The sequence below is a fragment of the Calliphora vicina genome, chromosome 2 (genome assembly GCF_958450345.1).
Source record: "Calliphora vicina chromosome 2, idCalVici1.1, whole genome shotgun sequence".
Lineage (NCBI taxonomy): Eukaryota > Metazoa > Arthropoda > Insecta > Diptera > Calliphoridae > Calliphora > Calliphora vicina.
In genome coordinates this window covers 74,291,108-74,313,591 of record NC_088781.1, presented here as the reverse complement: position 1 = coordinate 74,313,591, position 22,484 = coordinate 74,291,108, and the positions used below count along the sequence as shown (strand labels likewise).

General features: G+C 32.1%; 1 protein-coding gene across 1 annotated transcript in view; it reads right to left on the bottom strand.

Moving 5' to 3' along the window:
* The window catches only part of Cand1 (Cullin-associated and neddylation-dissociated 1), a 188,145-nt gene that overhangs the window by 46,641 nt on the left and 119,020 nt on the right, over positions 1–22,484 (bottom strand). Inside the window, exons 4-6 of the mRNA XM_065502630.1 lie at positions 7,327–8,691; positions 3,361–4,341; positions 3,049–3,292 (exon numbers count right to left, since the gene is read on the bottom strand). Coding sequence (XP_065358702.1) covers positions 3,049–3,292; positions 3,361–4,341; positions 7,327–8,691 — 2,590 coding nt within the window. The remainder of the gene's footprint in view (positions 1–3,048; positions 3,293–3,360; positions 4,342–7,326; positions 8,692–22,484) is intronic.

Here is a 22,484-nt window from a genome sequence, read left to right as displayed (position 1 = left end):
CAGAATATAAAACGGATCACATCCAGGTCACATCTATAAATATACCTGATGGTAGAGTTACAATATCTTCAATATATTGTCCTCCTAGGTATAATATTAATCGAGAGCAGTTTCTCGAATATTTTAGGACTCTAGGTCCAAGATTTGTAGCAGCTGGTGATTACAATGCAAAAAATACATTTTGGGGCTCTCGCCTTATTACTCCTAGAGGGAGGCAACTGTTAGAAGCAATATCGTATAACAGACTAGATGCCATATCTAGTGGCCAACCTACTTATTGGCCTACAGACCTCAATAAGATTCCCGATCTAATTGACTTCGCTGTAATCAAGAATATAAAACGAGAATTTATTTCAGTGATCCCTTCGCTGGACCTCTCGTCAGACCACTCGCCTACAGTTTTAACGTTATTAGCAGTTCCAAGTAAATTGAAAAACTCTTACTCTTGTTTCCCTAACAAGAAAACGAACTGGTTAAAGTATAAAATGTATGTTAGCTCACACTTGCCACAAAACATCTCATTGAAAAATGAATATGAGATACAGTCCGCTGTCGATATATTTACAGACATTTTAACAAACGCCGTTAAAGTGTCCACGCCCCCAGTCACCCTGGGGAATTACAGACATTAAAAATGTCGTAAAAACATTGAGTCCCTTATCAATCGCGATCTCCGAACGCAAAGGCTAAACTTAATCAGTGCCAAAGAAGACTTCACGTCGCCTTAAAGATTAATAAAGAATCTAACCTGAGAAATTATCTTAGAAACTTAGACCCTACTAAGAACACAGAATATAGTCTCTGGAAAGCTGTGAAAAATATGCAATGCCCTATTGTATATGAGTCGCCCATACGACTTCAGAACGGAGAATGGGCAAAAAATACTTCAGAAAAAATCGAAGCATTTGCCAATCACTTGGAGAATGTATTTACCCCAAATTATACAAATTCATATATTAGAGATAATGTCATAAATAATGTGGTGCCAGCCCCACTAAAATTCCGGTTCTATGCCGTGAGGACGACGGTCAAAGGTATTTAGGCTGGAAAATCGCCTGGTACAGATAAAATTACTACCACGATGATAAGTAATCTGCCAAACTCAGCACAAAGAATTATTTTGTTCATATTTAACTCAATACTACGTATTGGATATTTCCCATCCTCATGGAAAATATCTGATATAGTTATGATACCGAAACTGGGAAAAGATGTCACTCAAGTGACATCATACCGTCCCATTAGCCTATTGTCAATATTCTCAAAACTTTTTGAAAAGTTGTTACTTGAGAGATGTATAGTGCACCTTGACGAAAATTGCATTATTCCTGACCATCAATTTGGTTTCAGAAGGAAACATAGTACTATCGAACAGGTACATCGGATAACTACACTTATTCGGAAAACCTTCGAGAGCAAGCAGTATTGTTCCGCATTATTTATTGACATATCTCAAGCCTTCGATAAAGTCTGGCACGATGGACTAATACACAAAATTACTAGATTACTATCTGCGAGCATACATAAACTGTTTAAAAATTACATACAAGAAAGATCTTTCCAAATCAGATCAAAGGATGTGATCTCGACACGTCGAAAAATATCCGCTGGTGTACCACAGGGAAGTATTCTAGGGCCGTTTTTATATATTTTATATACTGCAGATATGCCTGCGAGCGCACTGACTCACACATCTACATTTGCGGACGATACCGCTTTTTTAAGTACACATGAAAACCCCGCAATAGCATCTGAAAAACTCCAGTCTCACATCGGCGATTTGGAAAAATGGCTGGACAAATGGAAAATTAAGGTCAATGCAACAAAATGTGTTCACGTTACATTTACTCTAAGACGGGAAAAATGCCTTTCCATACAGATAAATAATATCAAAATTCAAGAACAGAGCCATGTGAGATATCTCGGTATCCATCTTGATCGCCGTTTAGCATGGTCCCACCATATTGAAGCCAAGGTTACACAAATAAAATTATAGTCAGTTCAATTGTACTGGTTAATTGGCCCACGGTCTACTCTAGACTTGGAATACAAAGTGCTTTTGTACAAAACAATTATAAAACAGATATGGTTATACGGCATTCAGCTATGGGGAAGAGCCTCCTCATCTAACATTGAAAAATTGCGAAGAAAGCAGTCAGCACTGTTAAGGACAATAACAGGTGCCCCATGGTACATTCGCAATAGTAATATCCATAGGGATCTCAATGTCCCCATAATACGCGAGGAGATCAAACTCTCCAGTCTAAAATACATTTCAAAACTAATGGATCATTCAAACCCCCTTGCCAGGGAGTTGCTGTCATTTGAGGGTCATAGACGACTGAGGCGATTGGAAACACTGGATATGGCCAGATTATCATTTAGCGAGCACTCATGTTGGACATTGCAGCGGCAATGTTTAGGTTAAGATTTAAAGACTAACTTTTTAACGGGTTGTGATAGAAAGGAAATTTTGGTAAAATCTAAAATACTTTTTTTATGAAATTTACGCCCCCCTGTTGTAGGTTTTTGGAACTATTTTTAAAGATTCAAAAAACATCAATTGTATTAATTTTTGATGCAGGGAATCTGATCAGAATATTTCTGATGGAATGATTTCGAATGTTTTTTAAAATTATCAATACTTGAATTGTTAACATAAATCTTTAGTTTTTGTTTTTCTTTAACAATAAAATATTAAAACATCTACATCAAAACATCATTCTTTAGTTTTTTAAACAAATTTAAATTATTCGAATAATTCGATTAATTTAAAACATATGATCGAATTATTCGAACAAGTTAAAATCATTTATTCGTTTTATTCGAAAAAGAGAAAAATCGAATAATTTGAATACCGTACTATGTATATTTGAAGCTGTTAAAAAATGTAATACATTATTTTGTAAGTATCCATATTTTTTCAATGTATTCACAATCTTTTCTCATCCAATTATCATCGAATTCGCATAAGATAGAGTTTAATAGTGAATTTTTTGCTCAAGTAATTTAAAAAATATGGCTTTAATTATTGAAATATGTACTTACGAAGTAGTACCGCATCGGGACAAATTACGGCTAAACGAGCGGTCATTAAATAAGTCAACATTTTAATGTCATAATGATCACAAAGTCCAGCTTGTACGTGATCTAAGAATTGCATAACATCAACTCGTTCTAATCCTTGTTCGAGTAATGTGTACATGCATTCGAATGCCGCCTTACGAATATCTAATCCATCATCAACTGTATGTTTAAAAGGACCCATTTCAACTTCTCGAATAAGTTCACTCTGTAAATGAAAGTTATATTTAAAAAAAGAAAAAAAACTTAGCCATGTTTGTGAATATTGTAAGTTACCTTCACTTTTGTTTCGGAGTATAACCATGGTAGCAATGTTGGAAGTAGATCTCGCACAAGGCTGGGTTTATTATGAACAGCTGAATTAAATGCAACCAATGCAACTCGTCTTACTGAAGGTTCCGGATCTCGAAGCAAGAACAGAAACTTGCCTATATTTTGTTTCAAGAGTACATCTATGGCTTGCGGTTGGTCAGAAATGGTAAACTTTATTGCTGAGACAACTACCGTGCGCATAAGAGGACTTTCAGATTGTAGAGCATCTTGCAGCCGAGGTAAAAGTTCTTCTGGACTTACTAGAACTAATTTTCCCAAACACTCGGCGACAACGTTACGAGAGCCCTCTTCGGGACATTCACAGTGCTTGAACAGTTGTTCCCAAATTGATGGGACTGATGGCAACAATTGTGAAAGTCCATTTGATGTAACCGAAAGTGAAGAGATGACTTCTTTTAACGAATGCAAAAGCAAATACTGTCGGCGTGGTTGTGCTTCAATTTCATTCAATATTAGAGGCAAAAATGTTTGCAAACTTCCTACTGCTACCGCACCTAAAGCATGACTAGCTGCAGCTTTAACGTCTTCAGAAGCAGCACTAAAACACTCTATAATAGTTTTTGGTAGTGCAGAAATAGAGCTTAAATCAAAATGCCGACCAATCTCTCCTATTGCTAACAAACAAAATACGAGTTGTGTATCGCCGATTGATGATCTCTTCTGAAGGTCTCCTAAAAGTTGTGTTGCCAATGGTATAGCTTCGTTAGGGCACTGCTGCGTTAATGCAGCTACACATTTGGCCAATGAATGATAAGCCTGCTTGTGAAGCTGATCGTGACTGCTGTTAGGAAATACGCCAGTAGAAATGGGTTCTGCCATTACAGGCTCCATTAGTTTTTTCAATAACGAATGATAGTCAAGTCCGTTAAGATTAGTTCGTACAAGAGCTTGGAAAAGATCATGTGTACATGTTAAAGCCGATCCCTGTAAGCAATGCAAAAAGTATTTGATATTATAACAGCAGATTTTGTTTTATTTTAAATTTCTTTTAATTATGTATTTCTTTCTTTCTTTCTTTCTTTCTTTCTTTCTTTCTTTCTTTCTTTCTTTCTTTCTTTCTTTCTTTCTTTCTTTCTTTCTTTCTTTCTTTCTTTCTTTCTTTCTTTCTTTCTTTCTTTCTTTCTTTCTTTCTTTCTTTCTTTCTTTATTTTTGCATTTATTTCAAAATTTAGCATTATTAAATATATTAATAATTTCTCTTTTTAATAATGAACATGATTAAAAAATGTATTAGAACTAAAAAATGGTGTGAATTTCATAACAAAATTTTTTTTTTGCAGTTTTATTTGCATTTTTGTTATTTCTCTATCTTATACAATAATTCCGAATGCAAAAAATTACAGTTTAGGTTCGACTCTACTACCAAAGAGTAGTAAAACCCTATACTCAGTTTGTAAATTTTAGTGAAAAATCAGTGGGCCCTCAAAAAATTGTGTCGTCAGTTTTTGGCCAACAGCTAATTTAGACTTGGTGATACCGCTTAACTTTATATTGAAATAATATAGCTAAGAGTCCGCCAAACACTTTATGTTAAAATTTTTTCTTGATCTTTTTTTGAATAAATATAGGAGAAAAAAATTTTGTTCACTTTTTTTATAATAATTTCCAGAAACTCCTAATTTTTCACAAAGATTTGTTGTTAAAAAATATATGTTCGGGTGTATAGATCTGTATTGTACTGCAATAACGAAGAATGTGCAAATCATTATCAGTATAATCCGAACCTATCACGTTACCCAATCTTGATCACGCAAGACCGACTTGATGCAAGATATGAGTATGGGGTTTTACTACCCTTTGGTGGTAGTAAAGTCGAACCTATACTGTCATGATCGTGTGTTCTTTGCAGTGTTGTACTGTGTTATTTTACGATAATTTACACCAATCAAACTCCAAAAAAAAATATTTTTTTCTATAACTTTTCATTTAATATTGTTTATTATTAATTTTTTATCTTATGTTGTATTACCAGCCGTTATCTTAAATAAATCACGTTAAAAACTGATAGATGGCATAAATGAAATCAAAATAATTTAATTTTATTAAAATGCAAAATCCTCCATCTAATTATTTTCATACATACACATTGAATATTTTGAGAAGAAAAACCCTATATCTATCATAAAGTCCCCAATAATGCAAAATTTTAAAAACCAATTATATGTGAGATTCTGTAGTTGCTTTAAAAAAAATATTGTAGAATACCGAATTTTGGCTCTCCTGAATAGTTCTAAAATACATTTCAAAACTAATGGATCATCCAAAACCCCCTCGCCAGGGGGGGTCATAGACGACTGAGGCGATTGGAAACACTGGATCTGGCCAGATAATCATTTAACGAGCACTCATGTTGGATATTGCAGCTGCAATAACAACTTTAGTTTTAGTTTAGGTTAAGATTTGAATACTTATTTGTAAATTTCTAATAAGAAAGATTCAATAAAGAAAAAAGATACTGAAAAAAAAAAATATTGAGGGTATTCATTTCAAAAAATGGAAAATTACGTTCTGATTTGTTTACACTTTTAAGAAACAAAAACAAGAAAAAAAATCAAAAAAAAAATTTTATTTTTTTGTGGAATTTTGTTCATCTTTTTGTTGTGTAAAAGTGTAAAATAGTATGCAACCATTTAACATTGAGGGAAAATACGGATGAAAATTGGATGTAAACAAAGCAAAAAAGAAAGAGCTATTATCATATTACTTCATACGGATCATGTAAAACCAAAAAAAAAAAAAAAACAGTTGCTTTGCATTTTCAGGTGTTTCAATGACGATCAACAGTTCATTTCTCGTGTGAGTTTATTGATGCTAGAATATAATCACTTCACTCGTCAATGCTGTAAAATTTATCAATTGACTCTTTTTGATTACAATGAGACTGTCTGATAGCAGGCCCAAAGTAGTCAACGTATTGGATTCACATACCGGTTACAAACAGTCAGTTACCTTACTGCCTACCTAACTGGTTACTTGATCAGCTACAATACATTGCTTCTAGTGGCTCAAATAACTACTTTCTAAAGTGCAGTACAAAAGAAACGTTTAAAGTGACTTCACTATAGGTTACTTAGATACACTAAGATGTAGTTTCTGGGATAAAGATAATCTAAATTATTTGTTAAAACCTAAAAATTGTGTTTCTCACTTATTGTTTATTTAGTATATAATCTTTGACTGAGCATAATTGGCGAGTTAAACTTAAGTATAAAATGCCAAAACACAAACAGCTAAAAAATAAAATAAACAATTCATCCTTGTTATGATTTACTTTATTAACATCAATATAATTGAATATAAATTTTATATACTTTAATGTCAATATTTCTTTTACAAAGTTAAAATTTACAAAAAAAAAAGTTATGTACGCTGTTGCCTTTTCTTATAAAATTTAATGTAAACTCTAGCATCACTAAACTCACACGCCATATTTATATGACAAATTTTGAGGAATGCACATGTAGTAGCAAAAGTTTTGTGGTAAGAGTGCAATTGCGCAATTACTCCTAGAAATAGAAATTGTAATGAGAAGATGCCCTTAGAAATAAAACACAACTGACCAAAACGAAAACTTGAACTTTTTAGTCCGGTATCTCGCCATCGCAACTAAGGAAAGTCTTGAACTCTTTAATTTAATTAATTTTGAATATTTATCTTAAATAATACAAGAAAGATAAAACTGTTGTGGAAATGCCCATATTTTTTTTAAGTTGATATTGTGTGGCTAAATATGATATATGAGGGGACAATATATGTTCTTTCTTTCTCTCCATCAAGCTTATTTTATTTTCTCCTTGGTACTCATACAAAGCATTGTTTTGGAACTAGGAAAATAGGTTATGGGAGGGAGGAAAGAGGGAGTAGTGTTTGTGGACATTCGCTACATTTTTAAATCGGGGTGATATTTACCTGTAAGAGTGGAGAACGTAATAACTGGAGAACCGGTGGTAGGAATTGATCGTGAATTCCTACCAACGCCTTTGGATGCTTTCGGGCAGCAGTTGTCAAAAGAATTAACGCATATTGAGCTACATGTAAATCGGAGTCGGAGATGAGTGGTTGTATTTCAGCAATAGCAGTTTGCAGCAAAGGAGGTCCGAATATATCAAGATCATAGTTATCAGTAAGTTTGTTCAGCAAATCCAAAGAATGTAGCTTAAGAGCTCGTTGATTTTTTCTTAAAAACGTACCCAAAGCGGGCATTACATCATTCAAAATCGATGTTAGATCAATTCTTAAAGGTGATGCTGCAATCATAGTGAGTGCTTTAACGCAACTTAATCTAGTTACTTCGTTTCTCAAACGTTCTAAAAATATTGGCAAACATGTGGCCAATTCCGTTTGAAGTAAATCACCCATGTTAGCAATAATTTGACCCATACAAGCAATTGCCCTTTCTTTTACTTCTTGATCAGCATCAGTAGCTTTAAGTTTTTGCAGAGTGGCTGAATATACTTCCGTAGCAAATGGCGTTACATCTATAGTACTAATATTGGCAGCACTACTGTCCAAAGGACGAATAACTTTAACCAACTGTTGAAGCACAATTAAGCCCTCAGTAGCTATTTTGTAAAAAGGATCAAATACAGCCGTTACTACAAGTGGTACCAAAACTGGTATATGTGAATGGAATACATGAGTTTGATGACCTTGTAGCAAGGAGCATAAAAATCCTAGAGCTTCTATTTTCATATTACTTGTTGAGTTCTTATCGCTTAATGAGAAACTAATTCCGGGAACAATATTATCGAGATGTGGTCCCAATGCTCCTGGCATCGCATTTAATAATTCTCTTAATAATAAGAAACAATCTTGTCGAGTTTTCATCGATTTTTCTCTCATAAGAGGGTGGGTTGCTTTAATAATATGTGGAACTTGTTCCATTAGAAGAGCTAGTGTCGCTGGGACCTGTTCCATAGAATCCGGATCATGTGATATTTCGTCAACAGAACGAGAATTTTTAAGAAGTGCAACATAAGCATGGAATATATCAGATTTTACATTTTCTTCGCGCTCCTTAAAACGCGCTATTAATGCTGGACTTAACTCTTTATAAAACTCTTCGATCATATCATGACGAGTTGCTATTATTGATTCAAGGCATTTGGCTGCAGCACGACGTACTTTCCAACTCATATCGTCATCATCACTATACTCTTCACTGTCAATGTATTCCTCTTCCTCCGTATCCATAGCTACGTTTGAATCAACATCATCTGCTTCGTAGTTATAGTTTGGATCATATGTTAAATATTTAAGACAAAGTTCTAAAATCTGGAAAAAAAATCATAAAATATGAAATATTAATGAAATAGGAAGAAAATATTAACCCATAATACTATCGCCATTTTTATACGTATATACGTAAAATTTTAGTTTATAAAAGTTGTTTGCTGGCGAATGCAAACAAAATCCTGAAAAGGAAACATAACAAATCCTATATTTCATCTCAATAATATCACTTGAGCATATTGAACAAAAAATACGCTTTAAAAAATATGAAAACTGAAAAATTACAAAATTTGTATAAAAAAGTTTCATAGTATCTAGCAAAATTAAATGATTAATTTCCGTTATTATTAGCTTTTGTTTATTCTTTGAAACATTTTAATTAGTGTGCAAATGTGCTAAGTCCTTTTTCACAAATTTTAGAGCAGGCACCCAAACGTTATAAAATACATTTATTAATATTTTTGACATCTATTAATGCAGTTTTAATACTTATTTGTTATGATTTATAATGATATATAATAACAGTTTAGAAGAAGTACGTTGCACAGTGGCCTAAATACCCAATCTAGCGTCGCTTTAGCGAAATTTTAAAATTCAGAATTCGGCAAACTTTTTTTATTTTTTTGAAAATTTAAACGTCAACGGATTTTTTCTGTTTTCTTTTTTAGTTTGTTCCTAATATTCGCACAGCTGTAAGCGTTCATACTTAACACATGTTTCAGCAAGTGCAGTAACTATTTTTTTGCTTTTTTCAAGAGCAATTTTGTTGACAGCAAAAAATTAAATATTTAATTTTTTAATAAGATTTGCGATTATATTTTAATTAAAGGGTATGTATTAAACAAAAATAATTAGTTTGTGATTGTATGTTTTAGTGCTTAACAGAGGAAAATGAAAATGTCCTTTGTGACATTTTGGATTTGAAATCAAATTTTGTGTGGAATAAAAGTATGGTGTATTCGATCGGATTCGGTTAACTGTTTACAAAGTTTGTTTAAATGGGTTGTTATCTATGTCAAGTTCAAATATAGGCTGCAAGTTTTGAGATTTTTAATTTTTTAATTAAAATGGTAGAGTGTAAACGCACCCTTTTTTTAATATGGCTTATAAATTTTTGTGCAAAAATTATAAGGAGTGGTCGTAAATTTTTATCAAAATCGTTCACTCCCATCGCCCACTGCCCATACAAACCAACTCGATTTTTTCTCATAAAATTTTTCCTATCCAAGAAAAGGTCTAGAAATTTGGTACATACATTTTCTGAAACAAAGGAAGAACGCATGCTTAGAGATGGGAAATGGGTAAATACCCAATTGGTAAATACCCGGTAAAATGGGTAAATTGGGTAAAAATGGGTAAATATCCGGGTATTTACCCAAAAGCTGGGTATAAACTATGTTTTAGAAAATTGGTGAACAATAGGAATTTAAATGCTTACAGAGCACTTGAAAAATAACAATTTAAGAAAATAACTCTATTATGTATGTATATTTCTTTTATATTTATTTTTGCAACATTACACTATGCACTGCTAATCACTGAATGATCCGTGGTCAGTTAAACGAAAATAATTCAAAGATGAATGATGTGTAGAATGGGTGGAAGGTTTTTCCTCAAATGAATTAGCAGAGTCGATGATTTCATCCTCAGCCGGTATAATTTTTAGGGAAGTTTCCTTTTGTCGTATGTCCTTGTTGACGAGATTCCAATTATGAGATATAAAACATTATTTTCCGCTATTATCTGCAGTTAATCTGTTTCGTTTTTTGAGTGCTGAATGAGCGTTCAGTGGCACTTGATGTACATGAGGGAGTCAATATATGAACTGCGATTCTGCTTAATTCTGTGATAAATAAAGTAAATTTTTTACACCACCTTAATAATACATTTTTATGCGAAATAAAATTAACTACTGATACCAATATAAACTTTTACCATTCAAATCCGGATTCTTACTGTTACATTTCAGCAGAACACATATTTACATATTACTTTTTTATAGAAATACCCTAAAAATCGAGTTTTCTACATATTTCGATAGATTAGGGGAAAAGTGCTATTATTTATTTGGTTTTCATAATCTGAGAAGTGGAATAGTTGGAAGTGTCCCTTATTTTTTTGTTTTGTGTGATTTAAAAAATAATCATGGCTATTCCTGTTCTCACTTTCACCATTCACCCTATTTTTGAAAGCATAATTACAACAATATAATATAAAATAAAATTTCGAAAATTATATAATTAAGGTTAAACAAATTACGTGTAAATATTTCTAATAAGAAATTCTGAGAAAATGGTGAATGGTGAAAGTGAGAACAGGAATAACCATGCATATATTGCCAACCTATGCAGATCTTATGAAATTTTATGAGTGGACCATACTTAGCATTAAATATGAATGAACTGCCATTCAGATACCTGTTTCAGCATATTGATGGTGGAACATCAAGACCATAAACATTTTTAGGAGAAATTTGCAAAGAAGTTGAAAACTTTAAAAAAGGCCAATAGTGAAGCTTCCACCAATTCCCACGAACTTAACAGAGCTTTGCGTAGAAGATATAAGTGCAGACCTTAATCTATATATTTCAGTTGATAACAAATCTAACAACTCTTGCAATATATTTTGTAAAGGTTTACGCTCCTGTGTGGTTTTCTATAAAAACTCTTCTCAGCTGTAAAGACGGACCTCGACACATTTTTGAACTAATCAAACTTAGCAGATATTTACCAACAACTTTAAAGGTTTGTCGGCCCAGTGATTCAAAGAAACAGTTATTTAGCACATCCTGAAAACTTATTAATTGTAATGTTAACATATCTCCAACAACATATTCGTGAATTAGCTGTCCATCGAATTTTGAAAAGTAGATTCACATCGTCAAATAAATTACGGCTGTTTCAGATACCAACGATAAATTTTAATGCTACGTCATACTATGGCCTTTTGAAATGGGATGAAAATATTACTGAATCACCTATATTAAAATCCGAAGATGAAAAAAATCTTCTTCTGTTTATTGAAGAAGGAAAAAACGGAGGAATTGAGCTATTTCAGCCCCTGTCATACTCAAGCGGTAAAGAGAGCAGTCGAAGCAGAGTAAAGCAACATATATTTACGGTCCATTGAAATTGCACACTATTTCACTAATAGCCATAGATCATATTCCTAAGGAAAACGAGGCGGAAAATATTAGTTCGATTTTCAAGAAATTCTGGGAATTAGAAGAAATTCCACATATGAAACCACATTCAGAAGCAGATCACTTCTGTGAAAAATTATATAATGAAACAACGTATCGTCAATCAGATGGTAGATACGTGGTTAAACTTCCATTTAAAAGCGAATTTCCAAAAGCTGTGTTCTTACAGTCATCACGATATATTGCTAAGAAACAATATTTACATATTGAATCAAAGCTAGAAAAAAAATAAAGGGCTTATGGAAGTTTATAGTGATATATTGAATGAATATATTTCTCTTGGTCACATGAGAAAATCAAGTTCTCATGTGAAAGTTCTTTACCTATTACTTACCACATCATGCCGTTTTTAGACCCGAAAGTGCTTCAACAAAGGTTCGTGTCGTTTTCAACGGATCACGAAAAACGAAAAGTTCATTGTCTTTGAATGACGTTCTCCACGTCGGACCTACATTACAAGCAGATCTAATGACGATCATTTTAAATTGGCGTTTATATAAGTATGTCTTCAATGGGGACATTGAAAAGATGTATCGCCAAATATTGGATACTGTTTAGAAGAACTAATTCTAGTCCAATTGAAGATTTTGAATTAACAACAGTAACTTTCGGTATCGGATGTGCTCCCTATTTGGCTATTCGCACTCTTTTGCAATTAGCGTCAGATTCGGAAAAGGATAGCCCTATGTCCTCAAGAATTCTGAGAAAAGAGACATATGTTGACGACATATTATCAGGGGGCCATTCTTTGTCATCGGCTATGGAAGCTCAAAAACCGCTGATTTACACTATAAAATCAGCTGGTTTCCCTCTAAAGAAAATAACAGCAAATCATCCTGATTTATTAGCTCAGATTTCATCTGACAATTTATTAGAAACTGAATTTTTAAAATTATACGATTCAAGTTCAACAAAAACATTGGGAATTCGTTGGAATGCTATAAGCTATTCCTTCTCTTATAAAGTACAAGTACAATTCCTCAGCAACAAAAAGGCAGATTCTTTCCACAATTGCTAAACTTTTTGACCCCGCAGGATGGCTTACGCCAATTATTATTCAAGACAAAATTCTTTTACAAGAATTGTGGCAAGATGGGGTTGGCTGGGATGAAAATGTTAAACCGCAATTTCTTGCCAAGTGGAATATTTTTACTGATAGTTTGCCTACTATAGAATCCATTACAATAAATCTGGCATTTCTAAACGGCTAGCCCATGGCCATGGGGCATTCACTATCATCCTAAGTGTTTTCGACTGATATCTTTGTAAAATTTCTACATTAGAATTGCTTGTTGTTCCCCATAGCTGAATACCGTAAGTCCACACAGGTTTCAATATAGTCTTGTATATCATTATTTTGTTTTCGAGACTTAGCTCCTAACAGCCAATATAATTTCTTAGTTTTTAAGTTTAAGTGTTCTCTTTTTGCCTTAATATGATACTTCCATGTTAATCTTTTATCGAGATGCATTCCAAGATATTTAACTGATTCAGATTTTGCAATTTCAGAACTATTTATAAATAGTGCGGGGCACTCTCCTTTTCTTAATGTAAATGTTAAATGATTTGATTTTTCTGTGTTAATACATATTTTCCATTTCGATAACCATTTTTGTAGCATATCAAGTTCCCTTTGTACTATTAGTGAAGCTTCATAAGGCGAATGACTAGATGCTAAAATAGCAGTATCATCCGCATAGGTGGCCATTGTAACGTTATCAATCACTAGTAAGTCAGATGTAAAAATAGTGTATAAAACTGGTCCAAGAACACTTCCTTGCGGCACACCTGTACCTATATGACATTAGGGTGGCCCTTAATAAACGAAAGTTGGATTTTGGCTCTTCTCACCCCCCAGTTTGGTGAACATTAGTAAAAAAATCATCCTGAAAAAATTTTAGGTAAATCGGTTGGGGATAGGACGTGCCGCAAGCCCTCTGAAGTTTTGAGATGCATTTACAAGGGGAAAAAATGCATTTTTTTTTCAGTTTTTGTAAAAATGTTGCCATTAAAAAAATTACTTTTGTAATTTAATTTAAAAGAATCGAAATGTGTACGTAATTATCGCTTTACCATCAGGATGATTTGCTTGTACAAGTTCATAATTTTTAATTTTAAAAAAGTTTTTGCAGTGAAATGTGTTTCGGATATCATTAATATATCCAAATATTTGGATTTTAAGAAAATTTCAATTTCCTTTGTGTGATTGGATGCACCATTGGCATTCTATGTTGCAAATCTCATGTTTATTTGCATAATTTCATCACATTTGACGCATCTAAAAGGCTTTTTGCAGAAAGATTTGGTGTGACCGAATTGCTGACAACGATGACATTGAACCAAATCGTCAACTCTTTTAGGAGCTTCAATCGAAACAATTGCGTTATTTATATGATTAATATTAAAAACGTCTTTGTTATTAGGGTTGGGATCTAAATCTACAAAGAACATTGGGAGTGGCAGTTTTGTTACGCGACTTTTCACATTAACAACGTCTCTAACTTGATGTCCTAACAGTAATAACTCAGCCTTGATATCTTCAATTGGGGTAGAGTGATGTATACCTTTAATGACAATTCTATAAGCGCGTTCATCCTTCAACTGATATGTGTGATAATTAATAGTTTTCGTCTCTAAGAACTTTATAATTTTCCTATGAGTCTACATTCTTAAGCATTAGTCTAATTTGACTATCTCTCATAGATTTGTAATTAAAATCATTATTTGATATTACACTACTTATATCTTTTAACATTTTGCTTATACTTGATACATTAGGTATATAAATTGGTGGTGGTTTTGGAGACTTGTCTTCACTTTCCTTATTTTCATCATTGGCATCACCATTATCAAGTAATTGAAACGGGTTTTGTTTTGAAGTGCTTGGCTCACTACTTGAATTGAAATTTTTATGCTGATGCATATTTGGTGATTTCGTTAACCTTCGCTTATTTGGGTTTGTTGTTGGTACTTGCTGCCAAATACCATCGCTTTCATCACTATCATCTTCACTTAGTGTAGACATATTATTGTTTTAAATTTTTGCACAGTTTTTTTTTGTTTTGTTGTTTCTTTTTATTTTGATGGTTGTTGTTTTAAATTTTTGCACAGTTTTTAGTTTGATGCTTATGTTAAATCAACAGAAATATTTTTGATGTATTGTTGTTAGTTTTAAATGGAATGTGAATTCTTTTGTTTTTAAATTTTGTTAAATTTGTTGTTATATTTGAAAAAAAAAAAATATTGCAAATTGCAATTGCACAATAAGTACTTGTATGTCTGATCACAACCACGGTTAGATAAAGACGATTATATAAAAATGAAATTTATGTAATTCTAACTACAGTGGGACCTCGATTATCCGTATTGGTCGGGACCGGAAGCATTCTGGATAATAATTTTTGTTTCCCGGTTAATTGAGCACCAATTTCGAGTAGTTTTTAAAGGATTTTATGTACATGTTTAAATAATATAAGGATTTTATTAAAGTTCGGACATATGCCAACAGCATTTCATTTCCTGGGCAGAGTAAGTTATTCTACGCATTTTTCAAAACTGCAGAAGTAACAGCGTTCCAAGCATTATTAATTGACAACAGTGCTTACTTGATGTTAAACGTTTTCTTAAATTCGTATCTATTGATTGACGTGGAGAGTTTTTGTACTATAGTTTTTCGATAATGACATTTAAAGCTCCATATTGCACCCTGATCCATCGGTTGGATCAAAGACGTCACATTTGCAAAGCGTTTTATGTCAATATTAATATATATGTTTTAACGCTGGGTTATATCCACATTGTCCAGAACTTCATCAGCAACAAGCTATAAAAAACCGTTATCGAAAGATGTTAGGCAATGGATGGTTGGATCCATAACTTCCTAGTGATTCATCAGAATCTGAAGACGACTAATTTAAATAAATTTTAAAAATCTCATAATAAAAATTCACAAAATTGTAACAAGTGTTAGTTAGCTTAATTACTCTTTATTTCATTGTTTAATTATAATTCATTTCATAGCAATAATTGTTATTCATTTTTAAAAATAAACTTAATAAAAATAAAAAAAGTTTAATTTTATATGAATATTTCGACCTATGCCGGCAATAGGGTAAATGTCCAAAATCTATAGATTTAAATAGTTACTTGCTATAAATAAAATTACTTATAAAATTTAAATTGTTTGAAAGATATATTAAAATAATTTCTTACAATTGAAAATAGTATAGAATTTCTTCCGAGGTAGTGTAGTTTAGCAGCCTCTCCCGTTCGACAACAACAACCACAGCAACCTCAGCGTCAACGGCGCCAAACACAGCAGCAGCCTCAGCGTCAACGGCGCCAAGCTCAGCTGCAGCGTCAACGACGCCAACCACAGCAGCGTCAACGACGCACAGTGGTATGAGAATAAAAAAAGAGGGAAATAAATCTGTAACTTCTAAACCCTTACGCCGATTTGAATGAAATTTCACATGCGCAAAGAGGAAGTGTAGTCGAGTTTAAGTATTGAATTTAGACCTCATGACCACACCAGGAGCGGGACCAGGGGTTCCCAAAGTATGACACCTCGGGTATGTTCAATTTTTAAAATTATCCTAATTCATCGTTTGTGTTCCGATTTAAAAAAAATTACACATACAGAATATCCTCGTCGTAGCTATCAATTATCTCTTATAGCTTAGTAACTTCTACATTCATAAAAATGTTATTATGTAGGCAACATGCTTTTTTATGAATTTCTATGTTAGGTAAATTCTCAGCGAGTTGTTCAGTTTTCCCTAATTTTCCTAGGGGCGGGGTTATCGGAACCCTTTACAAGATAATTAAGAACTTATTGGGCCATCTAAAATAGGTTACTATATTTTGATATCGAGTATGCGATTTGAGAATTTTTGCCCTAAAGTTGAATTTTACATAAAAATTAGGCATTTTTTGAATGGCCTGATCCCGTCGGTATCAAAAATTATAAATGTTTTTTTCATTTAAAATATTTGGCGTAAAGTTAGCTTTTCAAAAAGTATAAATTCATTATACATCCTCTTAGAAAATTTTTAGATAACTTAAAAAGAATAAAAGTACCTTTTCCCCAAAAAAATTTCGAAAAATCGAATATATAAATATAAAATATATTTATATGAATATAAAAAATTTTGTATATTCAAATGCATGTAACTGGACTCAGTCATGATTTTTAAACACTTCTTTCTTTATTTGATATATAGATCTATTGTTAATCCTATAAAAGAAAAATGGATAAAATCGGAGAATCGCAATTTTTTTGGGAAAAAAGGACTTTTATTCTTTTTAAGTTATCTAAAAATTTTCTAAGAGGATGTATAATGAATTTGTACTTTTTGAAAAGCTAATTTTACGCCAAATATTTTAAATGAAAAAAACATTTACAATTTTTGGTCCATTCAAAAAATTCCTATTTTTTATGTCAAAATTCAACTTTAGGGCAAAAATTCTCAAATCGCATACTCGATATCAAAATATAGTAACCTATTTTAGATGGCCCAATCAGTTCTTAATTATTTTGTAAAGGGTTCCGATAACCCGCTCCTATTATGGATATTATAGCCAAAAAACGAAAAAATCCCATTTTTGGGATTTTTAAAGATTTTTTGGGGAATTGCGGGATACTTGATCACAAATTTCCAAATTTGTTTTTATTTTTCCATTTTAAATCTACATAACTGTGAAATTTCATTAAAAAATATTCATAAATAAAAATTTTATTTCAATTTGAAAAATTTGTATCTATGCAAAATTCAATAAAAAGCATTTTTTGTCATATTTTTCAAAAAAGTATTCCATGAATTTTTTAATTGTCAAAAGTAATATACATTTTTGAAAAGTAGACATTGATATATAACATGTCCACCTTATGGTTTTTACGTGTCAAATAAATTAGGGAAAACTTAACAACTCGCTGAGAATTTACCTAGCTCTGTTATTTACATTCATAAAAATGTTATTATGTAGGCAACATGCTTTTTTATGAATTTCTATGTTAGGTAAATTCTCAGCGAGTTGTTCAGTTTTCCCTAATTTTCCTAGGGGCGGGGTTATCGGAACCCTTTACAAGATAATTAAGAACTTATTGGGCCATCTAAAATAGGTTACTATATTTTGATATCGAGTATGCGATTTGAGAATTTTTGCCCTAAAGTTGAATTTTACATAAAAAATAGGCATTTTTTGAATGGCCTGATCCCGTCGGTATCAAAAATTATAAATGTTTTTTTCATTTAAAATATTTGGCGTAAAGTTAGCTTTTCAAAAAGTATAAATTCATTATACATCCTCTTAGAAAATTTTTAGATAACTTAAAAAGAATAAAAGTACTTTTTCCCCAAAAAAATTTCGAAAAATCGAATATATAAATATAAAATATATTTATATGAATATAAACATTTTTTTTATATTCAAATGCATGTAACTGGACTCAGTCATGATTTTTAAACACTTCTTTCTTTATTTGATATATAGATCTATTGTTAATCCTATAAAAGAAAAATGGATAAAATCGGAGAATATTTGGAACCGCGGTCACCAAAAAACTGGTGTAGGGTGGGTAAAAATGTTGAAAATTAAATTTTCAAATGCGAATATCTCCTAAGCTATAAGAGATAATTGATAGCTACGACGAGGTTTTATGTAGTGCTCGACGAGATGATTCTGAATGTATAATTTTTTTTAAATCGGAACACAAAGGAAGAAATAGGATCATTTTAAAAATTGAACATTTTGGGAACCCCTGGTCCTGGTGGGATCATGAGGTCCAAATTCAAAACTTAAACTCGACTACACTTCCTCTTTGCGCATGTGAAATCGGCGTAAGGGATTAGAAGTTACAGATTTATTTCCTTCTTTTTTTATTCTCATACCACACAGCGTCAATGACGCCAACCTAATCAACCATTAGCCGGCGTGACTCAAAATGCCCAAGGACTGGTGCAACAAATTGTTTCGGCCCTAGACCAACTAACCGGGGCCCTTAACCTTGCACCAGTGCAAGGGGGCGCCATGTCGAGGGTCGATCCTCAAATGAGGGTGGCAACCCTCTGATCGACCTCGACTGAGTGGCATCGGCCATTTATTCAGCCGGCATGTAAAACCGGCTCAAGCCGGGCTTACGCGGTAACGAAGAAAAAACAACACAGTCGTCGACTAACATCAAACCAAACACCCGAAAAGTAAAACAAATCTACAAAACATCATCAACACATAAATTTAATAATTAAAAAGTTATTAAAATAAACATACAACAAAAAACATTTATATTAAACAAAAAAAAACATTCACAAACATTTAAAATAAAACCAGTTTTTATACAAACAACAAACATTTAAATAAAAAACATTTATATAAAACAAAAACATTTATATAAAACAAAACATTTAAAAACATGAAAAGGGAACTTTACACATCACAAAAATTAACGTTTAAACAAAACTACAATAAAATAAAACATTCAAACCACAAAAATAAATAATTTTAATTTATTTTTAATTTAAAACCAAAAAAAAATCTTCCTTTGTTTTTTCTTACTTAGGTGCACCAACAAATAAGTAAGTACACTCCAATTTCTTTGGATAGATACAATCAATATAAAACTGAATTTTATGTGTTACATTTCGTGCAACAAATTATTTTTTATCTATTTCGGTCTCGCCAAATGAATCACTTAGACGTTTGTACTGCATTTCTTCAAGGAAATTTAGAAGACGAAATTTTCATTGAACCACCCATTACAGATGGTCATGTTTTACGTTTAAAAAAACCATTATACGGTTTGAAACAGGCATCTAGAATGTGGAACATAAAGCTAAGTGGAAAATTAAAAGATTTAGGAATGAGACAACTAAAATCCGATCAGTGGTCTCGCCAAATGAATCACTTAGACGTTTGTACTGCATTTCTTCAAGGAAATTTAGAAGACGAAATTTTCATTGAACCACCCATTACAGATGGTCATGTTTTACGTTTAAAAAAACCATTATACGGTTTGAAACAGGCATCTAGAATGTGGAACATAAAGCTAAGTGGAAAATTAAAAGATTTAGGAATGAGACAACTAAAATCCGATCAGTGCGTTTATGTTCTCAACGAAAATACGGAAAATGTTATTGTTTTGGCGGTTTATGTGGACGATATGATCGTCTTGTGGAAAAATGAGGAAATAAAAAATACATTAATTGAACAATTAAAAGATCAGTTCAAAATGAAGGACTTGGTCCAGCAAAATCATTTCTTGACATGAAAATTAATTACAATTTTGGCCAATATATAACAATTTATCAATCAAATTATATTCAGTAGATGTTGCAACGTTTTGATATGGTTTCATGCAATTCAGTCTCTACTCCAATGGATCCAATCGTAAAATTTAAAAACGCCGATGATGTCGTCGAACCAAAGGAGGATAAGTATCCATATCAAGAACTAATTGGTAGTTTACTATTTGCAGCCCAAGTATCCAGGCCAGATATTAGTTTTGCTGTAAATTTTCTTAGTCGTTTCAACAACAAATATGAAAATCAACATTGGATAGCGGCGAAACGTGTTTTACGGTACTTAAAGGGTACTATCAACTACAAGTTAACTTTTAAAAAATAATCAAATTTCGAAACTACGAGTTTTTGTGATGCTGATTATGCTGCTGATCCTGAACAAAGAAAATCAGTAAGCGGCTATGTATTGTTGAAGAAAGGTGGTCCAATTGCATGGGGTTCTAGAAAACAGCAAACAATAGCTCTTTCGACTTGTGAGACAGAATATATATCGATGGGCATGGCGGTTCAAGAATTGCTTTGGGTAAGAGGACTAGAGGAGGAACTAATGCAAAGTCAACTTAACCCAACCATACTTTTTTGCGACAATCAAAGTGCAATTCATCTTGCTAAAAATGAATCGTTTCATCCTAGAACCAAGCATATCGATGTAAGGTATCACTTCATTAGGGACAATGTAGTCTCAAATAAAATTTCTTTAGAATACATTTTAATTTTAAATTTGAAAGAAAAACAAGAATTTTGTGTACTTATATAAGCATTTTGTTAATAAAAAGAACAAAAACAAACAAAACATATCATTTCAACAAAACAATAAATAAACATATGAATTCTTTTAGGGAGATCTTCTGAAAAAACGGAATTTAATTTAAATGCTTTTTTTAGTTTTAATAAAACTTGTCTTGAAAAAACTATAAAAAAATATCCAATTTCTCATTTCTTTTTTTAGTTTTTTTCTAAGCATATAAAATCCTCCATCATACCATGGGAGTCCTTTTTGGATTTTTTTTAGATTTTGAATACTTTAATAGTTTCGTTAAGTTGTGATAAAAGACTCGTTTCAGTATGTCTTCAGTTTCATCTATTATCATATCGTCCTCCGTCTCATTAGGACAAAGTTCATCATTTCCAAATTCCTTAGTGTCAGTTATCGTACTATACTTCAAAAAACTACTGCTAGAAGGGAATGTTTACGAGTTATGAAATAAAATTTTGTGTGTTTAAAACTATATTTCTATATAAAGTGCAAAAAAAAAAATAAATTTCGGTTAATCGAAAATCGTCAATTTTAAATTATTCGAACACTTAACCGACCAAAATTAATAAATAAACCTAAATAACTCTTGGCCTAAATGTGATAATCTACATATGTATATATATTTTTAGTAGATCTTCTCTAGGCCTATTTATATTTTAAATATCAGTTCATTCCGATTATATATGTATTTTTGGCGATTTTTAAAAAAAATGTGATACTTAAGATGGCGTGTAATTTTGCTAATTAAGCGTAAAGTGCTTTATCTACAACTTTGGTATCTTTGGTGACCCCCACTGAAATTTTCCGGCAAACAGTTTCGTCGAATATTTTAATACTTAAATGTCCTTTTTGAAAGGACTTTTTTTAATTTTTCTCGAAAAAAGGGTCAAATAGACCCCTAAGGAGAGGACCTATAGGGTTAAGGTCTTCCACAAAAATGATCCCCATAAAATTCCACAATATAATTCTGACAATACGAATTCTCTTAGTCATTAACTTACAACATTTTTTTCAGTTAGTATACTGCTCTCTTCGATTAAAAAATTAAAAATTTGACCCACTGTAAAAAAAATCCAGACCAGGTGGACTATATAATAAGTTTATTCTACAAAAATTATCTACTCAACATGCCCTTTCAGAATTATAGGTTCGCTATTCTTTTTTATAATTTTAAAGTAAATTTAAATTTGGTTCGCGTTCAATTTGATTACTCTGTAACTAGTGTACCACTATCGTAGGAAAATAAAAAAAAATGAATGGATTTCTGCTACAACCCAACTACGTACAATAATGAATCTCTCAATTATAGTTCACTTAATATTCGCAAATAAAGAACTAACCTGGTATGAGAGAGATACCACTTCAATGTTGCCACTCATTTTTAAAGAACTAACTTGGTATGAGAGATACCACTTCAATGTTGCCACTCATTTTTGTATATTTTATGTTTTTTTATTTTTACGATTGAGCCATGTCCGTCTGTCTGTATGTCTGTGTAAAACACACTCACGTCCAAAATACGCAAACAAAATTGGTAGACTTGCAAATAATATATCTACTGTTGCCCTAAGCAGTTTGA